The sequence below is a fragment of the Helicoverpa zea genome, chromosome 17 (assembly GCF_022581195.2).
Source record: "Helicoverpa zea isolate HzStark_Cry1AcR chromosome 17, ilHelZeax1.1, whole genome shotgun sequence".
Lineage (NCBI taxonomy): Eukaryota > Metazoa > Arthropoda > Insecta > Lepidoptera > Noctuidae > Helicoverpa > Helicoverpa zea.
This window is the reverse complement of record NC_061468.1, coordinates 5,904,436-5,924,661: the sequence shown is the minus strand read 5'-3', so window position 1 is coordinate 5,924,661 and position 20,226 is coordinate 5,904,436. Positions and strand designations below refer to the sequence as shown.

The 20,226-nt window shown below is 34.8% G+C and overlaps 2 protein-coding genes across 2 annotated transcripts in view; both read left to right on the top strand.

Annotated features, from left to right (window-relative positions):
* The first annotated feature begins 10,783 nt into the window (after positions 1 to 10,783).
* LOC124638383 lies at positions 10,784 to 13,252 on the top strand. Its single transcript, XM_047175330.1, has 2 exons — positions 10,784 to 10,869; positions 11,172 to 13,252. Exon 2 carries the CDS (start codon positions 11,173 to 11,175, stop codon positions 13,198 to 13,200), a length of 2,028 nt encoding a protein of 675 aa, XP_047031286.1. The 5' UTR covers positions 10,784 to 10,869; position 11,172; the 3' UTR covers positions 13,201 to 13,252.
* Positions 13,253 to 15,415: 2,163 nt separating this feature from the next.
* LOC124638061 (papilin-like) overlaps positions 15,416 to 20,226 on the top strand; it is a 109,137-nt gene continuing 104,326 nt past the window's right edge. Inside the window, exon 1 of the mRNA XM_047174867.1 lies at positions 15,416 to 15,664. The gene's annotated coding sequence lies outside the window, so the exon portion shown is untranslated. The remainder of the gene's footprint in view (positions 15,665 to 20,226) is intronic.

Here is a 20,226-nt window from a genome sequence, read left to right as displayed (position 1 = left end):
AAAATTTCGAGCTCGCTTCGCTCGCGCAATCAGGACCTCTGTTCCCGTGTTTTTGCATTCACCAACCAGCAATAACTTATGTACGATTGGGCTACATTTTAAGTAATTTTTGCTTGGACTTGTGAACTATGAAAAAAAAATTCGCGCTCGCTTCGCTCGCGCAATCGGTAACTACATATATTATGTCTCTGTTTTTCGTATGGGTTTGAATTGCGGTTGGGGGCGCCGTACAAATCTCGCCCAGGGCGCTAGTAGAATTAAAGCCGGCACTGATTGTAACCTATGTATTATTCTAATGTATAAGCTATATTATTGTAAAGTTTCATTAAAATCCATTCAGTAGTTTTTGCGTGAAAGAGGAACAAACATCCATCCATCCATGTATACAAACTTTCGCGTTTATAATATTAGTAGGATGGTAACGTTCACTAGTGCGTAACGTGTTGTGTTGTGATGGCTTATGTATGGAACCGATACAGTTCTGACGCGTCACGTCACGACACGTCAGACAAATATAAATCCACCTTGTCTTGCTCGCAATATTACATACACAAACAAAAGTACCTATACAGTAACTATGAGACCATTTCTGTCTATATTCATTTGGAGGGCGCCACTTCTAACTTAGAAGTTCAAAGCAAATCTGTCAATCTAGCTGAGGAGATGTACATATAGTTCACGTTACGCTATCATTGCTGTCAGCCACATTCATTGGTCCTCCCTTTATCTTTGATTTTATTCATTAAGTACGCGTGCGGCGTTACTGACGCACTAGCGTGCGAGAGATAGATTTTGAATAAACAATTTTTATCTTAAAGAAATTTACTAAGTACCTATACCTTCGTAAACAAAAAATAGATAGATTTATGTTTATGCACATTTGTCCACTTTATTGTCAGAGCCTGGTTAGAGCATTTTTCAAGGGCGCAGTTTTGAAAGCTCGCACCGGGCGCATAAAAGGCTAGTTACGGCACTGTGTATAGGTGAAGTATAGGATAGCTCGAGCTTCCCGGGACGCCTGTGAAACTGCGGAAACCGCTAGTTCAACATAACCAAAACCTCTTCGACAAAAGAGTCTTTGTCGCAGACAGCGGAAAGCTGCCGTTTCCTTGAAATTTAAAAACATCTTCATTGAATAAGTATTGAGCTAGACAAACAACAAACTTGTCGTCTTGTCCAAGCAATAATTTACGCCCATGTTATTCCGATGAATACAGCATTACCCATACATACGGGAACCAAACAGTTACTGCATAAAGGCAGAATGCACTTGACAAACTTGTACTTTGTTCATCAAAAGAGACAATATGAAAGTGAGAAGAAATACTATAGTTCCTAGAACAACATAATTACATTTTATTGCAAGCCAGTGTACTGATGGCTACAGGTATGCATGCAGAATATTATTGATTTTCCAGTATAAGTATGCATGGGTCATGGTTCAATTTTTTTTTTCATGTTTGTATGTATTAATGTTTGCCAGCCAGCCTTTATTACAGGTATTCAGGCCAAGGATAGGCTGAAAGGTTGGTCAGTCATAAAACCTAGTACTATTAATCAAACAATTTATAAAATGAAAAATTCAAATTAAATAATTATATTGCTTGAAATATGAAGATACAGGCATCAGAAAATGTTAGTGTAGTGTCTTCTTTTCTACAAAAAGAGTACGACATTAACTTAGTTGCCTACAGAAAAAGTTTTATCAACATTTGTTTATTGAACTGAGTTAACCATAAATACTACAACCTCTTTAGTGAGAAATACTTTTTTTGATCATATAAAAATGTTTTGAATAGGTACACAATACCATTTAAATGCCTACTTAGCATTCTAATTGTGATAATACTTATCTTTTGCACATTAAAACTAAAACCTTTGCTCTAAATTCGCAAAATTTTGAAGAAACACTAAAAATCTCTGATTATACAGCAATAAAAGGTTTATTTGGATTGGGTTTTAAATACATTTGTATTTCAAAATATGCCGCCAATGGATATTGGCAAATTCCTATGTTAATTTTGGTAAAACTCCTTTTAATAGCTTGAAATATATTAAGATATCGTTATTTCTCTATTAAAACAGACCAGTTGAAATGTGTGTAAAATATATCAATAAAAATAAAATTAATTGTACTATTAATTGGTTTATTATTTTAATTAGTTTGGGTATATCATAAGCTTTGTGTGATATATCCTATAAGTATTATTAGAAGATTTATTCAATTTAACTATAAAAATCGTTAAACAATTTCCGTGCTGGTTTTAAACAGGTCTTTAGCATGTCTAGTCTCCATTACAAGCATGTTGACATAGTTACAAATAAATTAATGTAAAATTAAAGTTATATTTTTTATCTTCTTTTTTTGCTTAAGAGTACCTGCAGACTAAACAGTCAGCCGACAGTTATTAACCCGATATTTGTATCCAATGAAAGTTTTCAGTCGGTCTGTTATAGTAAGTTCAATTCAGTCTTGCGCGCGGCCTTATGTGTGGGTAACCCTTGTACATATACAGTGACTTTGTGTGCGTGACAAGAGGTACAGTCGGGTTTATGAGTTTCATTATTTCCGTCTTATTTTGGTCGACATTATGCGAAGCAATATAATTTTTTAAAATTCCCCACACATTTTGTTTACATTATTATACTAGACTAACCGTTTTTCCGCGGTTTTACCCGCGTCCCGTGGGAACTACTACCCGTACGGGGATAAAATATAGCCTATGTTACTCGTGGATAACGTAGCTTTCGAATGGTGAAAAAAATTTTAAAAACGGCCCAGTTGTTTTTGAGCCTATTCATTACAACCAAACAAACAAAGTTTTCCTCTTTATAATATTAGTATAGATTATACGTCTTTTTACATTCTTAGTCCACACTTTTATTTATTGTCCGCGTACCCCGAGCTAGAAAATATGTAAGGAGTATTTAATTCATCTTAGATATTTCACCTCATTTATTTCTTAGATATTGTCAATGTCAATTTGAAAAAAACGTATGAAAAAATAATGAAAAACTGTAAAATGTAATAATAAAAATAAATGTTGTTTCATTTTTTGAAACGCTACCTTTTCAAAAAAATTTCTCCGTGAAGAACTAGACATTTTCGTAAACGACTGTACCCATAACAAAAAGCGATGCGAACACGTCATGCTCGGACGACGTCACTGTCACACGAATGAAAGTTGTATATTTACAAGCCGACGCACACATAGGGCCGCGCGCAAATCTGAGTTGAACTATCTATACCAGCTAAATGCCAGATCGTTATAATGATCAATAACGCGAACAAACTATCCGCCGACTAAAAGTTTGCAGTGTGCTAAAGCTCCAAAAGTAAATAAAGCTTTCAGTGAGTTTTATTTTCAAAATTGATAATTTTGAAATTTCAGTAGGAATCACATAAAAAAATGCCAATTTTCACAGGACATTCTTCGACAACCTATTTCATCAACGCATCAGCATGTTTATCAGAGACGTTCATCTCAAGTGCGTCATATGGAAATGGCAGATCGCATAGCGGGACAGTCCGTGCCATGTAAATGTATGTGTCGTGCGTAGTCTTATGGACACCCTCGTTATACGACAATTAGCTGTCATCGGCGCTTCTTGCTGCAAAGAGATAGAATCGAGATACAAGATGCGTGGAGTCGAAGGAGTGGAAATATTTGATTAAATAAAAACAATAGAGGAACGTTTTTTTCTTGCTATGATTTTTAGGTATCTATGTATTTAGGAATCCATAGGATGTCCTTGCCGTATCTGTTTACAAAAATATTAATTAAAAAAAACATCGTGCGTAAATCTAATTCTTATCTGCTTAATTATCATTAATTTTCGTTCTTCAAATTATACATTAAAATAAATTCAATCTATGTTGTAGGTATCTCTGTGTTTCGAAGTGTGATCGTGGGAATATTATTTCTAGCTATAAGTTATTACCAGTGCATTGATCCGAGTTAAATTAATTACTTCCTATATTGGTTTTGTTTATTTATTATGTAAATTAATATCTGTAGGTATAAGTTTTGGTCGCAGGCATTTGATGCATATTAGCGACTGCAAAATTAAGTTTCATAGATTTTATTAGAAAAGAACAGGTTTTGCTTAGAAAAGAAAGAAAAACTGTCCTCCTCTCTATAATTATAATTTTCAACACACAGTACTCAACAAAAAAACTGAAACAGCTTTTAAGGGCGCGTTCCCACTATGTCGTAACGACTAATTTATCGTTCGACGACTGTTGTCTCTACCTGTTCCCATTATAACGATTGTTCCCACTGTCACGACAAAGTGCCGTCACTGCAAAAATGTCGTAGACGACAGTAAATTGTGTCGTTCTAAATGTGAAAACCTCCATTTAAACATATAAGCCACGACGCTTAAAACTACACGATTATCTGTCGTCACGACTCGGTGGGAACGCGCCCTAAGAAAAGAATAATTTTACACAAGGCAACTCCACCCCGCTCCCTGTTCGATTCACGCACAGTCGGCGGCTAGTCGCAGCGCAACGCTGGCGTCACCCGCGGCGGCTCCTTAGATGCTGCTAGCGCGACTTTCGCGACACATCACCGTGACACCACAGTTCTACCCCGCCTAATGAACACGTATGCTCTGGAAGTCTGACACTCCTTGTTTAGCTTAAATATCTGATGATAGCTTTAATATTTTGGGCATAGGTACTAAACTTTACCCAAAAAAAAAACTGATATAAAAAAATAATATTACACAAGGCGACTCCACTACATCACCTGTTCGATTCACGCACAGTCGGCGGCTAGTCGCAGCGCAACGCTGGCGTCACCGCGGCGGCTCCTTAGATGCTGCTAGCGCGACTTTCGCGACACATCACCGTGACACCACAGTTCTACCCCGCCTAATGAACACGTACGCTTTGGAAGTCTGACACTCCTTGTTTAGCTCACATAGATGATAGCTTTATTTGATACTTGGTTTTGAAAGCTCAGGTTCGCATGGAAAATGCAAATGTCAAAAAAAAACTTTGGTGTATCTCCAAATGATACAAAAGTCCACAAATCATTAAAAAGGACTCAAAACTTACTAAAAAAATAAGTTGCAAAAGCAGGTTTTAAATTAGTTAGTGGTGATGAAAAGCGGTAGACAAAGTAATAGGTACATTACAAAATTTTATACGCACAACTTTGTTTTAAAATATTAACGTAGACAGATCGTCCATAATACTATCAAATTAGCTATAAAACAAAGGTTGAGTGACACACAACCTTGTAATTAAATGTTTTCGTCCTACTCTAAATCCGTTCCCTTCCTTTGTGAAAACAATGGCAATTTGCAACGATTGTAAAACTTTCATCTTAACATTAATTAATCAGAATTGAGAAGTTTGTCGCTTTTAATAGGACGCGAACAAAGAACGATCTGCTTTTCATGTAACAGTTCAATTAATTTCAAAACTCTTAATTTGACAATCTAGTTAAAATGTACCTATATGGTAAAATATAGAAGTAAAGATTTATTAGCCCTTGTATTGAGTAATTCACAATAACATTGTTAGCATACGGATGAAGGATTTTGCAGCAATCTAAGAGGGGAAGGGAATAAATAGGGGAAGTTTATTTTGCACTGGAGTAATCTCCGGAAACAGTGAACTAATTTAAAGTTTTCTTTCAGAAAGCCAAACTAAGCCGGATACTTATGCCGGCACCGTATAGGCAACCAAAATCGCGGAGAAGTAGAAGTATCTAGTTATATCACAAATCTTCCTTGACAAATTAAATCTTAATTATTTCACGTAAACCAATTATTATCGCAGATTAATATCATTCGGGATGAGTCTTTATATAAAGTTTTCCGAGGAAGTTACCTCTCGAACTCACTCCAAAATTGTGAACATTGAGTCATCTTTCAACTTCGATATTCAATTTTTATCCCACAAATCAATAATGTATCGATAAGCACCTACCTACTTTTAATCGACCAAGTACCGTTTTCCGAACTCCTTTTGATGCTTTTTTAAGTTCGTCACCACAAACCACAGCTAATGGTTATATTTAGCGATCAAAAGCACTAATAAGGTGTTGGAGAATTCGGTAACGAATGTGATAAATGATATCGCTCAGTGTTGTGTTACCCGACGCGCCGTGGGGCGTGAGAAACAACACGTCTTTGGGCTGTATCTCGTGTTTCAACCTACTCGTGTTAGAATTGGTTTGTTCTTTACTGCGCTTATGATACCTTGATAATTGGTCCAGTTGTTGCCAGTATATTTTTGACGTTTACCATACTAAAACTAAGAAATTAATCAACTGCCGTGATGGGTTTTGATGCTAGAACCTACAAAGTCAACCTGACCAGTTCGACGATTCAAATAGTCAGACGTCTCCTTGTTGATGTCATTCAAGATTTGTGAAATGGTCTACGTATAAGAGAAATATTTTTAACGCATTGCAGTTTGAATACATTGATGTCCTGGATAGAGCGAAGTGGAGGAAGAAGATACCTACGGAAAGCTGACCCCGTCACAAGACGGGATCGTTTATTCCGTCTTGTGACGGGGTCAGCTTTAGCTAAGAAGAAGAAGATTGCAGTTTAAGCACATCGGTGGCAAAAAAATACTTCGTTGAAATTGAAATATTCAAACACTCCAAGATACTAAGTAAAAAAGAAAAATAAACATGTAGTACAAAACTTATCTTTAAAAAATAAATATAAATAATGAATGAAATGATATTACTATTTTTTCCAGGAGCGCATTCAAAAGTCACAAAGCAGCACAAACCATTTAGTCCACAGAAACGTCACGATTGTCCAGCGCTCACGTGTCAAGTGACGATCAATTATTGTGGCCAAGTAAAGGCGAACAAACAAGTTGGGCGCACTACGGATTAGTTTACTGAACAACGCGCAGGAAGGAATCGACGTATTGACACACTGACCCTACAGTATCAGGTTATTGCGAACGACTGTTTTTTGTTTTGTTTTGCTATTTTTGTATTTTTACGTGAATCGTGTTGGAGTTGTGTATGTTATGAAATAAATTGCATTACATTGTCTTCTTCTTCCTCCTGCCCTGTTCCCAATTTTACTTGGGGTCGGCGCAATATGTCATTTTCTTCCATTTTCCCCTGTCACTCGTCATACTGACACTCACTCCCTTCCTATTCATATCATCTTTCAGGCAATCCATCCATCTTTTCTTAGGTCTTCCTCTTCCTCTCCATCCATCTACATTCATGCTTAACACACACTTTGTTGCATGCGTATCATCCCTCCTCATTACATGCCCATAGCATACGTACCGATAGCTATAAATAGATAAAACTACGTTTTTCAGTTATTTGGCTAAAAGATTTGTACATTAAAATCTTTCTCAGAATAAACACTAAATCAAATTTAATATCCCAGATACGATAAAGTTATAAACAATTACCTGTAATTTGCATATTTTTGCCGCAGATTAAAATATTTTCAGCATTGTAGCAGCCAGACGTTCCCAAACATAGACTTTATGATTTACTAGACAAGAACAATAGACAAGCTTCATTAATGAGGTTAAAGTTCTTATACCTAGACTATGGAATGGGTGCAATGTTCTACATTTATTAAGACGGTATATCCAACACTGTTTTTAATGGTTACCTAATTATAAATATTTTGTTCTTGAATTATAGTGTGCTAATATACTTTTTGCAGTCTTTACATCAGCGGATTTTCCGTTCGCTTTTTCTAAGCGACATCACTTGGTTCGTACATAACATTTAAAACCAAAGATAATAAACAAAAAATAATGAAAAGGTTAGAAATCTACATTTTTATTTTTTTACAGCCAATATTTTTTTTATAGAAAATGATTTCATGAAATGTGTAGGCATACCTATATGGCTTAGGTCATCCACACTAAAACAATAGGAAATAGTCATTAAACAATTTAATGTGACGGAGCTATGATGCCATGGTATTGTCATTTATTTAATGGCCCATCAGATGAATTAAAAACATACGGAAGAAAAGCGTTGATCCACGAAGTTAACATTTTTGGTCACCATGAGTAATTTGATGATCAGAATATTTTACTTCACTATTATCTCTATGACCCTTTGTACGCTTAACTCTTCAAAACTACGCAACCGATTTTCAAGCGGTTTTTTAAATAGATAGAGTGATTAAAGATGCAGGTTTATATTTATAATAACATACATGAAATAGTAGGGAAATACTATTATCCCGTGCGAAGCCGGAGCGAGTCGCTAGTCTAATATAAATTGCAAATTAGAATCGTCGTTTCAGCCGAAAGGCGTCTATTGCTGGGCAAAGGCGGGGTCTTTGTTTGGTCTTCAACAACACATCCACTGCTTCCCAGAGACCTTGGCTGGATCGTCCGTCCATCTAGTGGTTGCTGCTCACAGTTCGACTTACAGTCCAGATTAATGCCCTTATCCAGGTCATATTTACCTACGTAAAGTCTCCGTCGTTATTAATCATAAAAATGGGTTAAAGCAGCTAATATAAAACTAGTGTTCTGGTTTGTATCTGTTGTATAACAAAAGTATTATACTAACCTATTTATAATTATTACTGTTTCCTGCGGATGGAAGTAATTTTCTTAAAGATTGGTAAATTAAATGTAGGTAAACATTTAATTTACTAATTTTGTTAGTGAAAGCAAAAAGTTACAGTATTATTTGCCTTTATACTTACTTTAACAGATACCTTATACAAAAGGTGATTTTTATTAAAATCTGTAACAAGCAATTCAATATATTTTTAACTATACCGATTACTCAATCTCGTCAAATCTCAATCTATAGTAGCAATAATGTAATATTTATTGGCTATTGAAAATAAACTGGTGTTTGTATTTAATGTTTCAGAATATTTTATTGCCAACACTAAACTGTAGAGAAGAGCATTGCGATGAAAACAGTTCTTCAGTAATAAATTCTGTATAGAACCGTTAATGGCTATTTATTCTTGTGTGTGAGATTGATTCTTCACCTACATAGGCTACTTAAGAAGGTGTATAAACAATATAAAAGTCCGTATAAGTGTTTGTTAGTGAAAAAGTTTAGACTTTTGTCTCATGATAATTAGACGACAGCGAATTGAAAGACTGTTTCTTCGTCGGTTAATCTGAAAATCCTATGTCTTGTTCACACTTAGTGTGCGCAATCTTCTAAATCGTATTTGCAAAGTTTACTATGGTCTTTTAATACTTACGGAATCCAGTGCACGAGTTGGTAAAACTCACACTATCATAAAAAATACACATAATAAAAAAAATCCTTAACATTGTGCAACGCGAACGACGCTGCAGGAAGCTAGTAATGTAGACCTACCAATAAAATATCATCATTTCATAACGCGTTAAGTGTGCTTGTATACTATACTATACTGAACATCGCAAATTTTATTGGCAATGCCTTTATGCGTAGAATCGTAAATGCACTTAATAATTCAACAATAACTTCTTCATAATAAATGAACAGCCGCAATTAAGCTTTTATATCGCTTATTAACACAGTTGCGTCTTTTGTACGCTTCATATAAATCTTATGCGGTATGGCAAGATTTACATAAAATATTCTTGGACCTCTCCGGTCGTGTCGGATTACCGTCTCATCAGGCTATGAGATTGAAGGAATAGTGAGCACTATGTCGTGCGCAGTTGGCCAATCTCCTCATATGAGAACAGTCGCCGTGGCCGATAAAACGGCTATGAGGACATCATCATTGTTGAACGTAGTCAGTTGTTTTACAAGATGTTGAGGCAGAAGATAACCCTACGATATTTATCACAGAAAAAAAAGTTTCAGCCTTAAAAATATTTTGGATTAAAGACGTTCCTTTAAAAGGCGCCAGAGTTATCAATTACGCATAAGTATTACTAGGACAGCAAAAATTCGTCGTGTTTCATGTTCGCTGTAATTCAAACAAACAAAACATTTTTTCATAGACAAACATCAATGAACTGTTTGGATTGGTAATGTTTGGTAATTGATTTTATATCATATCAAAAACTTCAATCGAAAAAACCAAGTTAGGCAACTAAAAACTTTTAGTAAAGTAAACAAACACATCCCAGTTTACAATAAGGCGATTGACAATCCTTAAAAGTATTGAAATATTGACAAATTCCTGATCCATAAACTCGGATAGCACGTGCTCAAGTGAGAAAGTTATAACACATGTAACAATCGTGTACTATTAATTGACACGTGTGTTTACTTAGTACAGTCAGCCAAGAAAGTCGTCTACCAGAGTGCCTAGTGCGAGTTTTACAAGTTAATTTTTCGATGCGAAGATTATCATACCATTGAATCACGTAGCACTTATCTTAGAATTGTGTATTTAATAAAGACTGTCATCAGTACTTGGTCGTATTACACTTGAGCTCACTTTTGCGAGTGTAATCATTATTAACCGGCAAAATGAAAGAAGAAGTAATACCTAAATAATGTGACGTAGCATACGACTCTTTATTTCAATAGACTTATAATTACGTATCGAGTTGCGAAAGCTGTCAAAACTCGGAATCAGCACTCAGTTTGTGACAAAAGTGAGTGAGAGATGTTAGAAGGGTTTTTTGACTGAATTAAAAAGGGGTGTTCTCAGTTTGATTTGTTTTGTAAAATATATGTTTGTGCGCAAGTATATCACTTTTGGATGAATCGATTTTAAAGCAGTTTGTCATAGAATGGTGTAGGGGAGCGCGGGGCTGGTTTTAACGGAGGTAGGTATTAACAAGCTTATTCCCGCCAAACGCGAAGTGTCAAAAGTATGGGACTGGATTTAGATTACCCTTTATACACAGCCGAACGTGTCCTGACTTGTCAGTTTTCGACCGGCCGTCGCTAGTGATAGTTGTGCACAGGACCCTCGGATTTACAGGTAAACGAACTTTTCGTACTTCGTAATAAATTGATTTAAGATTTATTTATTCGCTTAATTGAATCAAAGTTTATCCTAAATGAATCTCTATTCTATTGACTTTAAAACTATTATAATTGTTTGTAATTATTTTTACTAGATTTTTTTCTGTAATTAATGAAGTATAAAAAGTGGCCTTGGGGCTAAAATTAACAGATTGAGTATTAACATGTTAATACTTACCCCGCTCAATCTGTTAATTTTCATACGTAGGTTTCTGATATTAAACGATTGTTTTGTGCAATAATTGTGTTTTGTTATAGGATGAGAAATTACAAAAGGAAGAGCACACGAGGTTCGACGTCTCAAGAAGTATTTGAGCTGGCAGCCGAAGAAATTCTGTCAAAAAATAGAAAATTTAGAGATGTTGCTACGGAATATGATATCTGTCATGTAACACTATTTAAATACGTGAAGAAAAAAAAGGAGGGGATTCCCGTTGAAGTGGGTTACAAAAAAAATCGTCTAGTTTTCAATCCTGAGCAAGAAAAAATGATAGCAGATTATTTAGTGAAATGTTCTAATATCTATTTTGGATTGCTACCAGATGATGTCAAAAAATTAGCTTATGAGCTTGCCATTGCATACAAAATAGATAATATTCCAGATTCTTGGAAAAGAGACGGAAAGGCTGGCAAAGATTGGTTCGCTGGTTTTATGAAGCGCAACGCATCCTTGTCTATTCGGAGTCCTGAGGCGACAAGCTTAAGCAGAGCAACATCATTTAACCGTACAAATGTTCATTCATTTTTTGAAAAATATCGAGAAGTTCTTCAACGATACAATATATCTCCGAGTAGAATCTGGAACGTAGATGAAACGGGAGTGACGACGGTGCAGAAACCCAAGAAAGTGGTAGCTCAACGAGGTTCCAAGCAGGTAGGAGCTGTCACATCTGCAGAACGGGGTACTCTCGTCACAATTGCGGCAGCAGCAAATGCTATTGGTAATTTCATACCATGTATGTTCATTTTTCCACGCATTAGATATAGTGATTTATTCATCCAAAATGGGCCGCCCGGGTGTGTAGGTCTAGGAAATAGTTCCGGCTGGATGTCTGAAAAAGAATTTTCGAAATTTATTGACCACTTTCTGAAACATGTTAAAACATCAGAGCAGGAACCAGTTTTATTGTTGTTGGATAACCATCATTCTCATGTCAATGTGGAGGTCGTCACGAAGGCAAAGAACAACCATATCATTCTTTTGTCTTTCCCTCCACATTGTTCCCATAATCTTCAACCACTGGATGTCGGTGTGTATGGACCGTTTAAGAATTATATTAGCCGACAGCAAACGAACTGGATGGTTAATCATCCTGGGAAGACAATGACGATCTACGATCTCCCTGGAATTGTGAAAGAAGCATTTCCTCTGGCATTCACTCAAAACAATATCATCAACTCATTTAAAAAAGCTGGCATTTGGCCGTGCAATGAAGATGTATTTCAAGACTGTGACTTTGCGCCATCATTTGTAACTGATCGTCCCGATCCAAACACTGCTTTGATGGAAAACCAGGGATCACTTCAGCCAGGAGATAGTTCTGTCAATCTAGAAGAAGTATCACTCAATCTAGAATCTTCAATTCAAAATGAAATTTTAGATAACATGCCTGATATACACATAAGTGTTTCAGAGGTTATTGATCAGCTATCGCAAGTTCCATCGAATGAGCCGGGACCATCAAATGAGCAGCGACTGTTGAGTGAACCAGGGTCGTCAAATGAATCAGCACCGCCAAATGAACCAGGACCGTCAAATGAACCAGCACCGTGGAATGGACCAGAACTGTCAAATGATCCAGGACCATCAAATACGAAGCCTACAGAGAAATTTAATATAGAAACAGTAAGACCTTTTCCAAAAGCTCCTCCACGTGTCGAATCTAAACGAAAGCGTTCAAGGAAATCCACTATTCTCACTGATACTCCCGAAAAAATGGCCTTAGAGGAAGAAGCAAAATTAAAATCATCTAAAAAGATAAAAACCAGTCAGACTGAAACTAAAAATAAGGGTAAAGGGAAAGGGACAGGTAAAGGGAAAGGTAAAGGTAAATCAACCCGGAGAGTAGAAGTAGAAAAGGTGAAGAAGCATATTCTTCAGGATGACAGTGAAGAAGATACCTGCTGTTGTTTAGTTTGCGCCGAGTCTTATAATGACGATACATCTGGACTTGATTGGATACAATGTATTTTATGCAAAGGATGGGCTCACATCACCTGTATTAAGGGTGATATCATAAAATACATATGCCTCAACTGTATCTCAGATGATGAGTATTCTGATTAATTTTTTACAAAAACAAACTAGACAGGTATATATTTTCTGTCTACTTTTAAGTACAAATTAGATAAAGATCATTTAAACTAGTGTAACTTAAAGACTGTCTGATACTAAAAAGTATTAATTAACGCTGTGAGAATTGTTGATAAATGTAGATTTAAATAGTTTATTGTTTAAGGTAACTCATTGTGATTCTTTAAAACTGTTGATACAAAAACTTTATGGGACTGATTACGTAATACTTAATTATTAAGTTTAAACTATTTTAACAAATGTTTGAAGGCTTAAAAGCTCAAATACTCAGTAGATATAGTGGTTAATTAGTATTGATTTATAAAAACTTTAAAGATTGTTGATTATGAAAAGTTTAGTAACTTTAAAACGTTGTTTAAATTGTGTGTTAACTTGTTTAGGCTTAATATATATATATATGTATAACTATACATCTATAATAAAACATTTTTATTCGTGTAAATGATGTTTTATTTAAGTATTTCATAAAAAAATTGTCTCTGTTAATAATTGCCCCTTAAGTTAATACGTACCCCAGCTCCGTTAATATTTGCCCCAAATGCGGGGCATGTATTAACAAATGACTTCTTTGGTTTTCAAGGCTCTCTTTCTGAAAGCACTTACATACCGGATGTATTTTGATACTAATATCGTAGCTGAATAACCAAAGCATGTTGTTAATAAAAAAATAAACAAAAAAGTTCATTATCAAAGAAAATATAAACTATTATACAAAATTTGTTAGTACCAGCCCCGCGTTCCCCTATTATTGAAGTCGTTTTTTTTTGGTAAAAAGTTTAGGTAAACAATTGCTATTGGTAGGTACGCGTTTGACTACAGTCTCACCTGATGGTGTGGTCAAAGAAGGAGCACTCTTGCCAAGAACTAACCTATTCATTCCTGAATTGAATTCTCCCAGTATTACTAAGGTTCACTAAGGAAAATCTTGTACTGTCATCGAACGTACAAAACAATGACTCTCAAAGTAAAGTGGTCGAGCATATGTTTGACTGACTGTACTACTGCAGAGGTGTTAGAAAACGGATTCGTTAGTATTGTAGTTTTGGTATTTGACAGAACCTAATTATATTTTATGATGCTGTGACATTTCTCGTGAATGGAAGCTGCGTTTTTGTATTCTAAGGATGGATTTTTTTTATTTGATGGCTATCTTTGACTTTTGTTTTGCTGGATTAATTACATCTGGCAACTTTTTTGATAATAATGTGGATGTGTCATACACACTGTAGAAAATATCGGGAATTTTGTACCACAGGGTTCAATGAACTCATTTAGTTAGACCAGACCTTCAAATGTCATAAATTATTAGATTTAACCACGGAATACGAGACATGTGAAAAATGTATGAAATCCATATCATTCATGTTTTCAGGGACAAGGAGGAGTAGTTGACTCATAATTAATTGCAAATCTCATAATTTTCATAACACTGTCCTTTCATATTATGTCCGTGACTTTGACATCTTTATAAATAAAACTATAGAGCTATTTAGATAATTTTTGTTTCATTAAATATACATGTGGTCAGAAAAAAACAAGATCACTTATAACAAGTAAATTAAATATATCTTTTCACCAAGAAAGCTCTAGAATACAATAAAAGCTTATTGTGTTCTCATATTTAGGACTAGAAATAAAACCACACAGAGCTATTAAGCATTAATTGAGGCGACAAAAAACTATGTAGTAATTAAAAAGAAAACAATATCTCGAGAGGAAATTAACAAAGACATTGACAGATTGACGGGAAACGAAATACTTGACGCGACACAACACGATGTTTAACTTGCGAAATGACTCTATATTGGCACGACCATGATCATTTCAGACATATTGAATTTCACATGTTCTGTCTATTACATTGTCATTGTCAATGACAAATAACAGTTGAAGGTGAAATTTAGATCTTCAACTGATTAGACGACTCGAAATGTTCTCGCGGATGTCTATTGTGATACAAACTAGCGATTCTAGTTTTGTGTAAAGAGATAATGCAGAACTTTGACGTTTCATATGAATAAAAAATTAAGTTACACCCATGAAAGGAATTCATTTTCATTTCACAACGAAAATTGTTGGAGTATACGTATTTTAAATTAGAAATTTCGTCGGTAAGTACATACATAGGTGTGCGTCGCGTACCAAAGTAAAATTCTAGTAGAATTTATGCCGCTTCATACGAGCCGCGGTCATAGTCGACGACAAGGCGCGTTAGTGTTAGGACGCGCCGCTCGACAACCCGACGCGAAGACCACGCGGAAGGCAACTTGCACGCAACTCGATCTAGTGATAAACAAAACAGACCCAAAAAAAATTAAAAAACTTTTTGTTATTTTTTGTTTTATGTAACAGTAGACATAGACACGACAGTCTGTCTGGTTTTTTTAGTTTGTGAATGAAACAGTGAATGATTTTTCCAGTGACCCGTATTTGAAAGGTTAGTATGTTTTTAAATAAATTAACATATTTTTTGAAAGCTTAAATTAAACACCGTTGAAAATTATCAATGGAAATGCGTTTCCAATCAGCGGCTAGACATGTACAGAGTTCAACGTATAACCTTAACCCTCCGCCAAACACAATACGCAGCCGAAGAATGTATTTACATTTCCTCGTGGTTATGAATAAAAACTGATTGACAACTGACATTTTTAGTGGAGAATTTTACTAATCACATAAAAAGTCTTCTAATTGAAATCTCACGGGAAGTGGCGTGTAATTAGCATTAAATAATAATCTACAAAACTGAACCGTAGCGTGGAGACGATTAAAAGTCTATCATATTTATTTAATTAATGGCATTCATTCATTAAAATGCAAATTTATTCAAACGACTTATCAGCCAATTGACATGTGCTAGGCATCGATATATCCAATCGATAGTTTTTATCGGATCGTTTTTTATCGATCAGCTGTGTGATCGATAATGTTTACGTCAATTTTCCCTCGCTATAATTTTATAGTTAAAAAAGTTTTTTTTTCTAACGGTCATTTGCCTTTTATCGATTTCTACTGATCCCTAATGAATGTGTAGTTAATTTTTTGCTCTTTTTGCAAACATAAATGAGATGTCATGACTTTATAAGTCTAAATTGATATAGTTATCAGTGACATTGTCATTTCTGATGACTTGTACTATTCCTGGGCAGGACAATGACCATTCACGAGTTCGATGAAAAAAACTAACGAACAATTATTTTTTGTCGTGTTAACTATGATTGTAATAATGTTCTATGAATTACATATTGTGTTGTGGAATTCCATTCATTGCAACTTTCAAAATATTATAGGCGCGTGTACTTCCTACTGAGAAGTTTTTTTTTCTTGTTTTTATACGTACGTCTGATAGAGCGGGCCAAAATAAAAGACAAGTTTTTGAGCTTCGGAATTGAAAGACAGTTTTTCATGAGCGTTTGTGTGTCACAGTAGCTACCTATATTATAACCAATTTTTGTGCCAAAATTGGGTTATAAATTCATTTAACCTCCCTTTTATACTAAAAACAGTTTTTATGTGCATACCCAATCCATTAGGGATCGCTGAATAGGTAGATGTATTTAAAGCCTTTTATAAGAAAACTTTTTATATGAGATCCATTTACGAACAACCTCATTTCAAACTTTTGAGACATGACTATTTAGACAAGGTAACTTTATAGACAATTTTATTAGGTACATAGAAACTTTTTATAGTTTACCTATACATAGTTACATGGCTAAGCTATTTTTATTGTACAAATGATAGTAAAATATACATTTTTGTTTATTATCTACTTAAATAATAAGATACTCTTAATAAATGGATCTCAAACTACTAGTTAATACCTAGATAGAACGTAAATGGAGGTACAGTCCACAACAGTAGTGCTTATTGTGCTGTATCATCATAAACAAAACCTTGTTTATATTTCCCTTTCTTCCGTTCCCCATTACCAGTAAGTATGCAGTTGTTAAATAATTTCTTAGCTCTCACAATTAACACCGCCTCCATGACGTCATACCATTATGATTCATAAATGTAAGCATTTCTGCTTAATAAACTTCGATAAAACTCGACTAGAACGAAACGGTACTTAGTAAACTTTACCACAGTTTTTACTTATAGTCGTGAAATCTAAGGTTAACGCACTATTGTAGGTCATTTAGCGATATTAGACCAAAGTTGTAAATTATTTAATGTATATTTTATGTAATACGATAAGCATCGGATGGATTTGTTTACATTTTCGAGTCATTATAGCCGTATTTTGTGCTCTGGTTATTATTTAATGTTACCAAAGATTTAGGGAAGCTTGGACAGACGGATTGCATAAACATTTCCCTCAGTATCGAGGTTGTAACTCATGGTTGAAGGGTCGGGGGTAAAATATTACGTTGGCAAGTTTGCAAACAAATGTTTCTGAGTCGTCAGCGTCTGCGAGCCTGCTGGCAATGTATGCAATCACATTTGTTAAAGTCGAGCACAGCCCTGCAGCTCGTGTGAATTGATTGCTCTTTAGTTTTAATTAGCGCGAATTTATTCATATGCACCTAGTTTTTATGGAAGGAAACTTTAATCTAAGGACAAATAGGGTTTACAAATCTTTTGTTACACAGAACATGCCTGAACTGTTAGAAATTCATCGAAATTGAAAACACGGATAGCATTTGAGAAAAAGATTATAGAGGAGAAGATGATATTTGAAGAGTAGCTAATAACTGGAAAATAGGTGTAGGATCTAAAATCGTTTTTGGCGAAGAACAAGACCTATTTACAAGCACCGAAGTCAACGAACTATCTCCAGAGTTAAAGCTCTTAACTTTATAAAGAGGAACATTCAATCTAAATGAGCACCACCAATTTCTGAACCAAACACTTTCAGGTCACAAGTTAGTCACGAAACTATAAATAGAATTTAAATTGATTCCATTAGTTCGCTTTGCAGTGTCCTGTGACATGTTTTAGGGCACCGATACGTTATCGACGGATGGTTTAACGTTCGATCGTGTGATTTTTCTATTGGACTCAGTTTGCATGTAGGTCGGCCGGTTACGATGCAGCCGATAAGCCGCGGTAACTCTGATAGAAAAGGGCAGGTTGCGTCTGTGCATTCACGCGTGTACTGTTTTTGTTTGTGTTTTCAAGGTTAGCTTTGCATTATTTCGTAATTATTAATAATGGATATTCTAAAATTATGTTTTTTTTTTTTTCTATGTAATGATGCACTTTCATTCATTCATTCATTAACACTGACCAAGTTGATCATAGTTTGCCAAGCCAAGCTGGCTTGGCTTTGATCATCTTTATTAAAAAGTTACAGCGATTTATGAGTTCTTAATTAATATGACAAACACCAAGTTATCAAGTCGGCTAATTTTAAGGTCAAGCTAAGGCCTCAAAGATATTAATGTGATCGCTAATTTAAAACTCAAATGTCACTAAACACCTATTATTTAAAAAGCTTCTTTGTTCCGACTGTCTCACTAATTTATTATACTTGATTATATTAATGTTCTGATGATTTTTAGAGCTCAATTTTATACGGAATAATAAATCACAAATGTCCTTAGGCTAAATACTTAGGCTGTCGGTTTTAGACACGCTATGTCTGTTTTGAACCTGTCTTTCCTAAATAGAAGTTTTTATTTATAAACTCTTTAAAGTTTCGTGATTAATGATTCTCGTCCTGCTGGAAGGCAAATACGTTAATTAGTAACAATATTTGAGCGTTTAAGTGACACCGTTTAGGTTACGTTTCCTTGTATGCAAACTGAAACTTATGTTTTAGTATAAAAGGCGGAATAGGTACTTGAAACCTCTGCAAATTATATACATTCGTAATCCAAGTTCACATGAACATTTCATAGATTTTTACGCCAATTTAAAAGTAAAATAAGTGTTAATTACACACAACAATATAACTATAATTAACGAGATGTCTGAGATATTTCATGTTGTGTATTTTTAGACGTTCTATATAAGCGATGGTTTGTCAAAATGGTCAAATTGGACGTGACTAGGTATATGACGTAATATAGCGGAGAAGTACCGTGATCCAACAGTGTAAACGACAATGAACTCTTTGGAGGAAACGTTTTACTTCTTGCAATCTGTCAAATCAGTTTTTTTAACGAAAGAGATACTATATCGATTACGTCCAGACAATTTGACACTGGCCGGAAAATTTAGTTTTTCTGCGACTTTTTTTCGAATTCTTAATTCAAATGCTGTTTTTAATGCTTTATCGCTGCTAACTCGATAAGTGAGACCCGTTAGAATACCAGTTGTCATTTATTTATCTAAAACCAGAATCGATCGTCGATTAAAATGCAATGTCGATGATCACTGATCAATTGATAAGTAATTACTCACTGATAGCCACTCTTTTCACGCCATTTTTATTTCTTAGAAAACTTCTGTGCGTGTAAGCTCAGTTAATTCGAAAATTATGTATACATTCAAAACTTACTGCCATTTTATAACACGCATGCGTATTAGGAACGAAAAACTACTTTTTAAACTACTTCATGTGTGGTCAAACGATGACTTTCAATATAGGGATAGAAACTCCAACTTTACGCAGGGAATAATGAACCCTATCCCATAATCAAAAAGTCTATTATTGTAACTTGATATCTGTATCGACGCTGACAGTAATTGAAAGGTGGACAACTGGTATAATTAGAAAAAAATCCCGTAAAACGTCGAATGAATAAAGAGTCCACTTATAGAGCACTTTCGTAAGGACTGGGCGTTTTTGCTTGGAACAACATAATTGCTTCGAGCAACTGAACGCTAGCCATTAAAATGTTGATAAATTGAAACTTCTTGTTTGAACCAATATAATTTATTGCCAAGATTTTTTACGTAGAAATCATAATAAGCATATAAAATGATTTGTGATATTTATAGACTCTCTTGCTACTTAATCTATTTATTTATTAAGATTATATTTGACATTAAAGATATCATATTTTTAAAATGACAGACACAAAAATGAAATAAATAGTCGCCATTTTT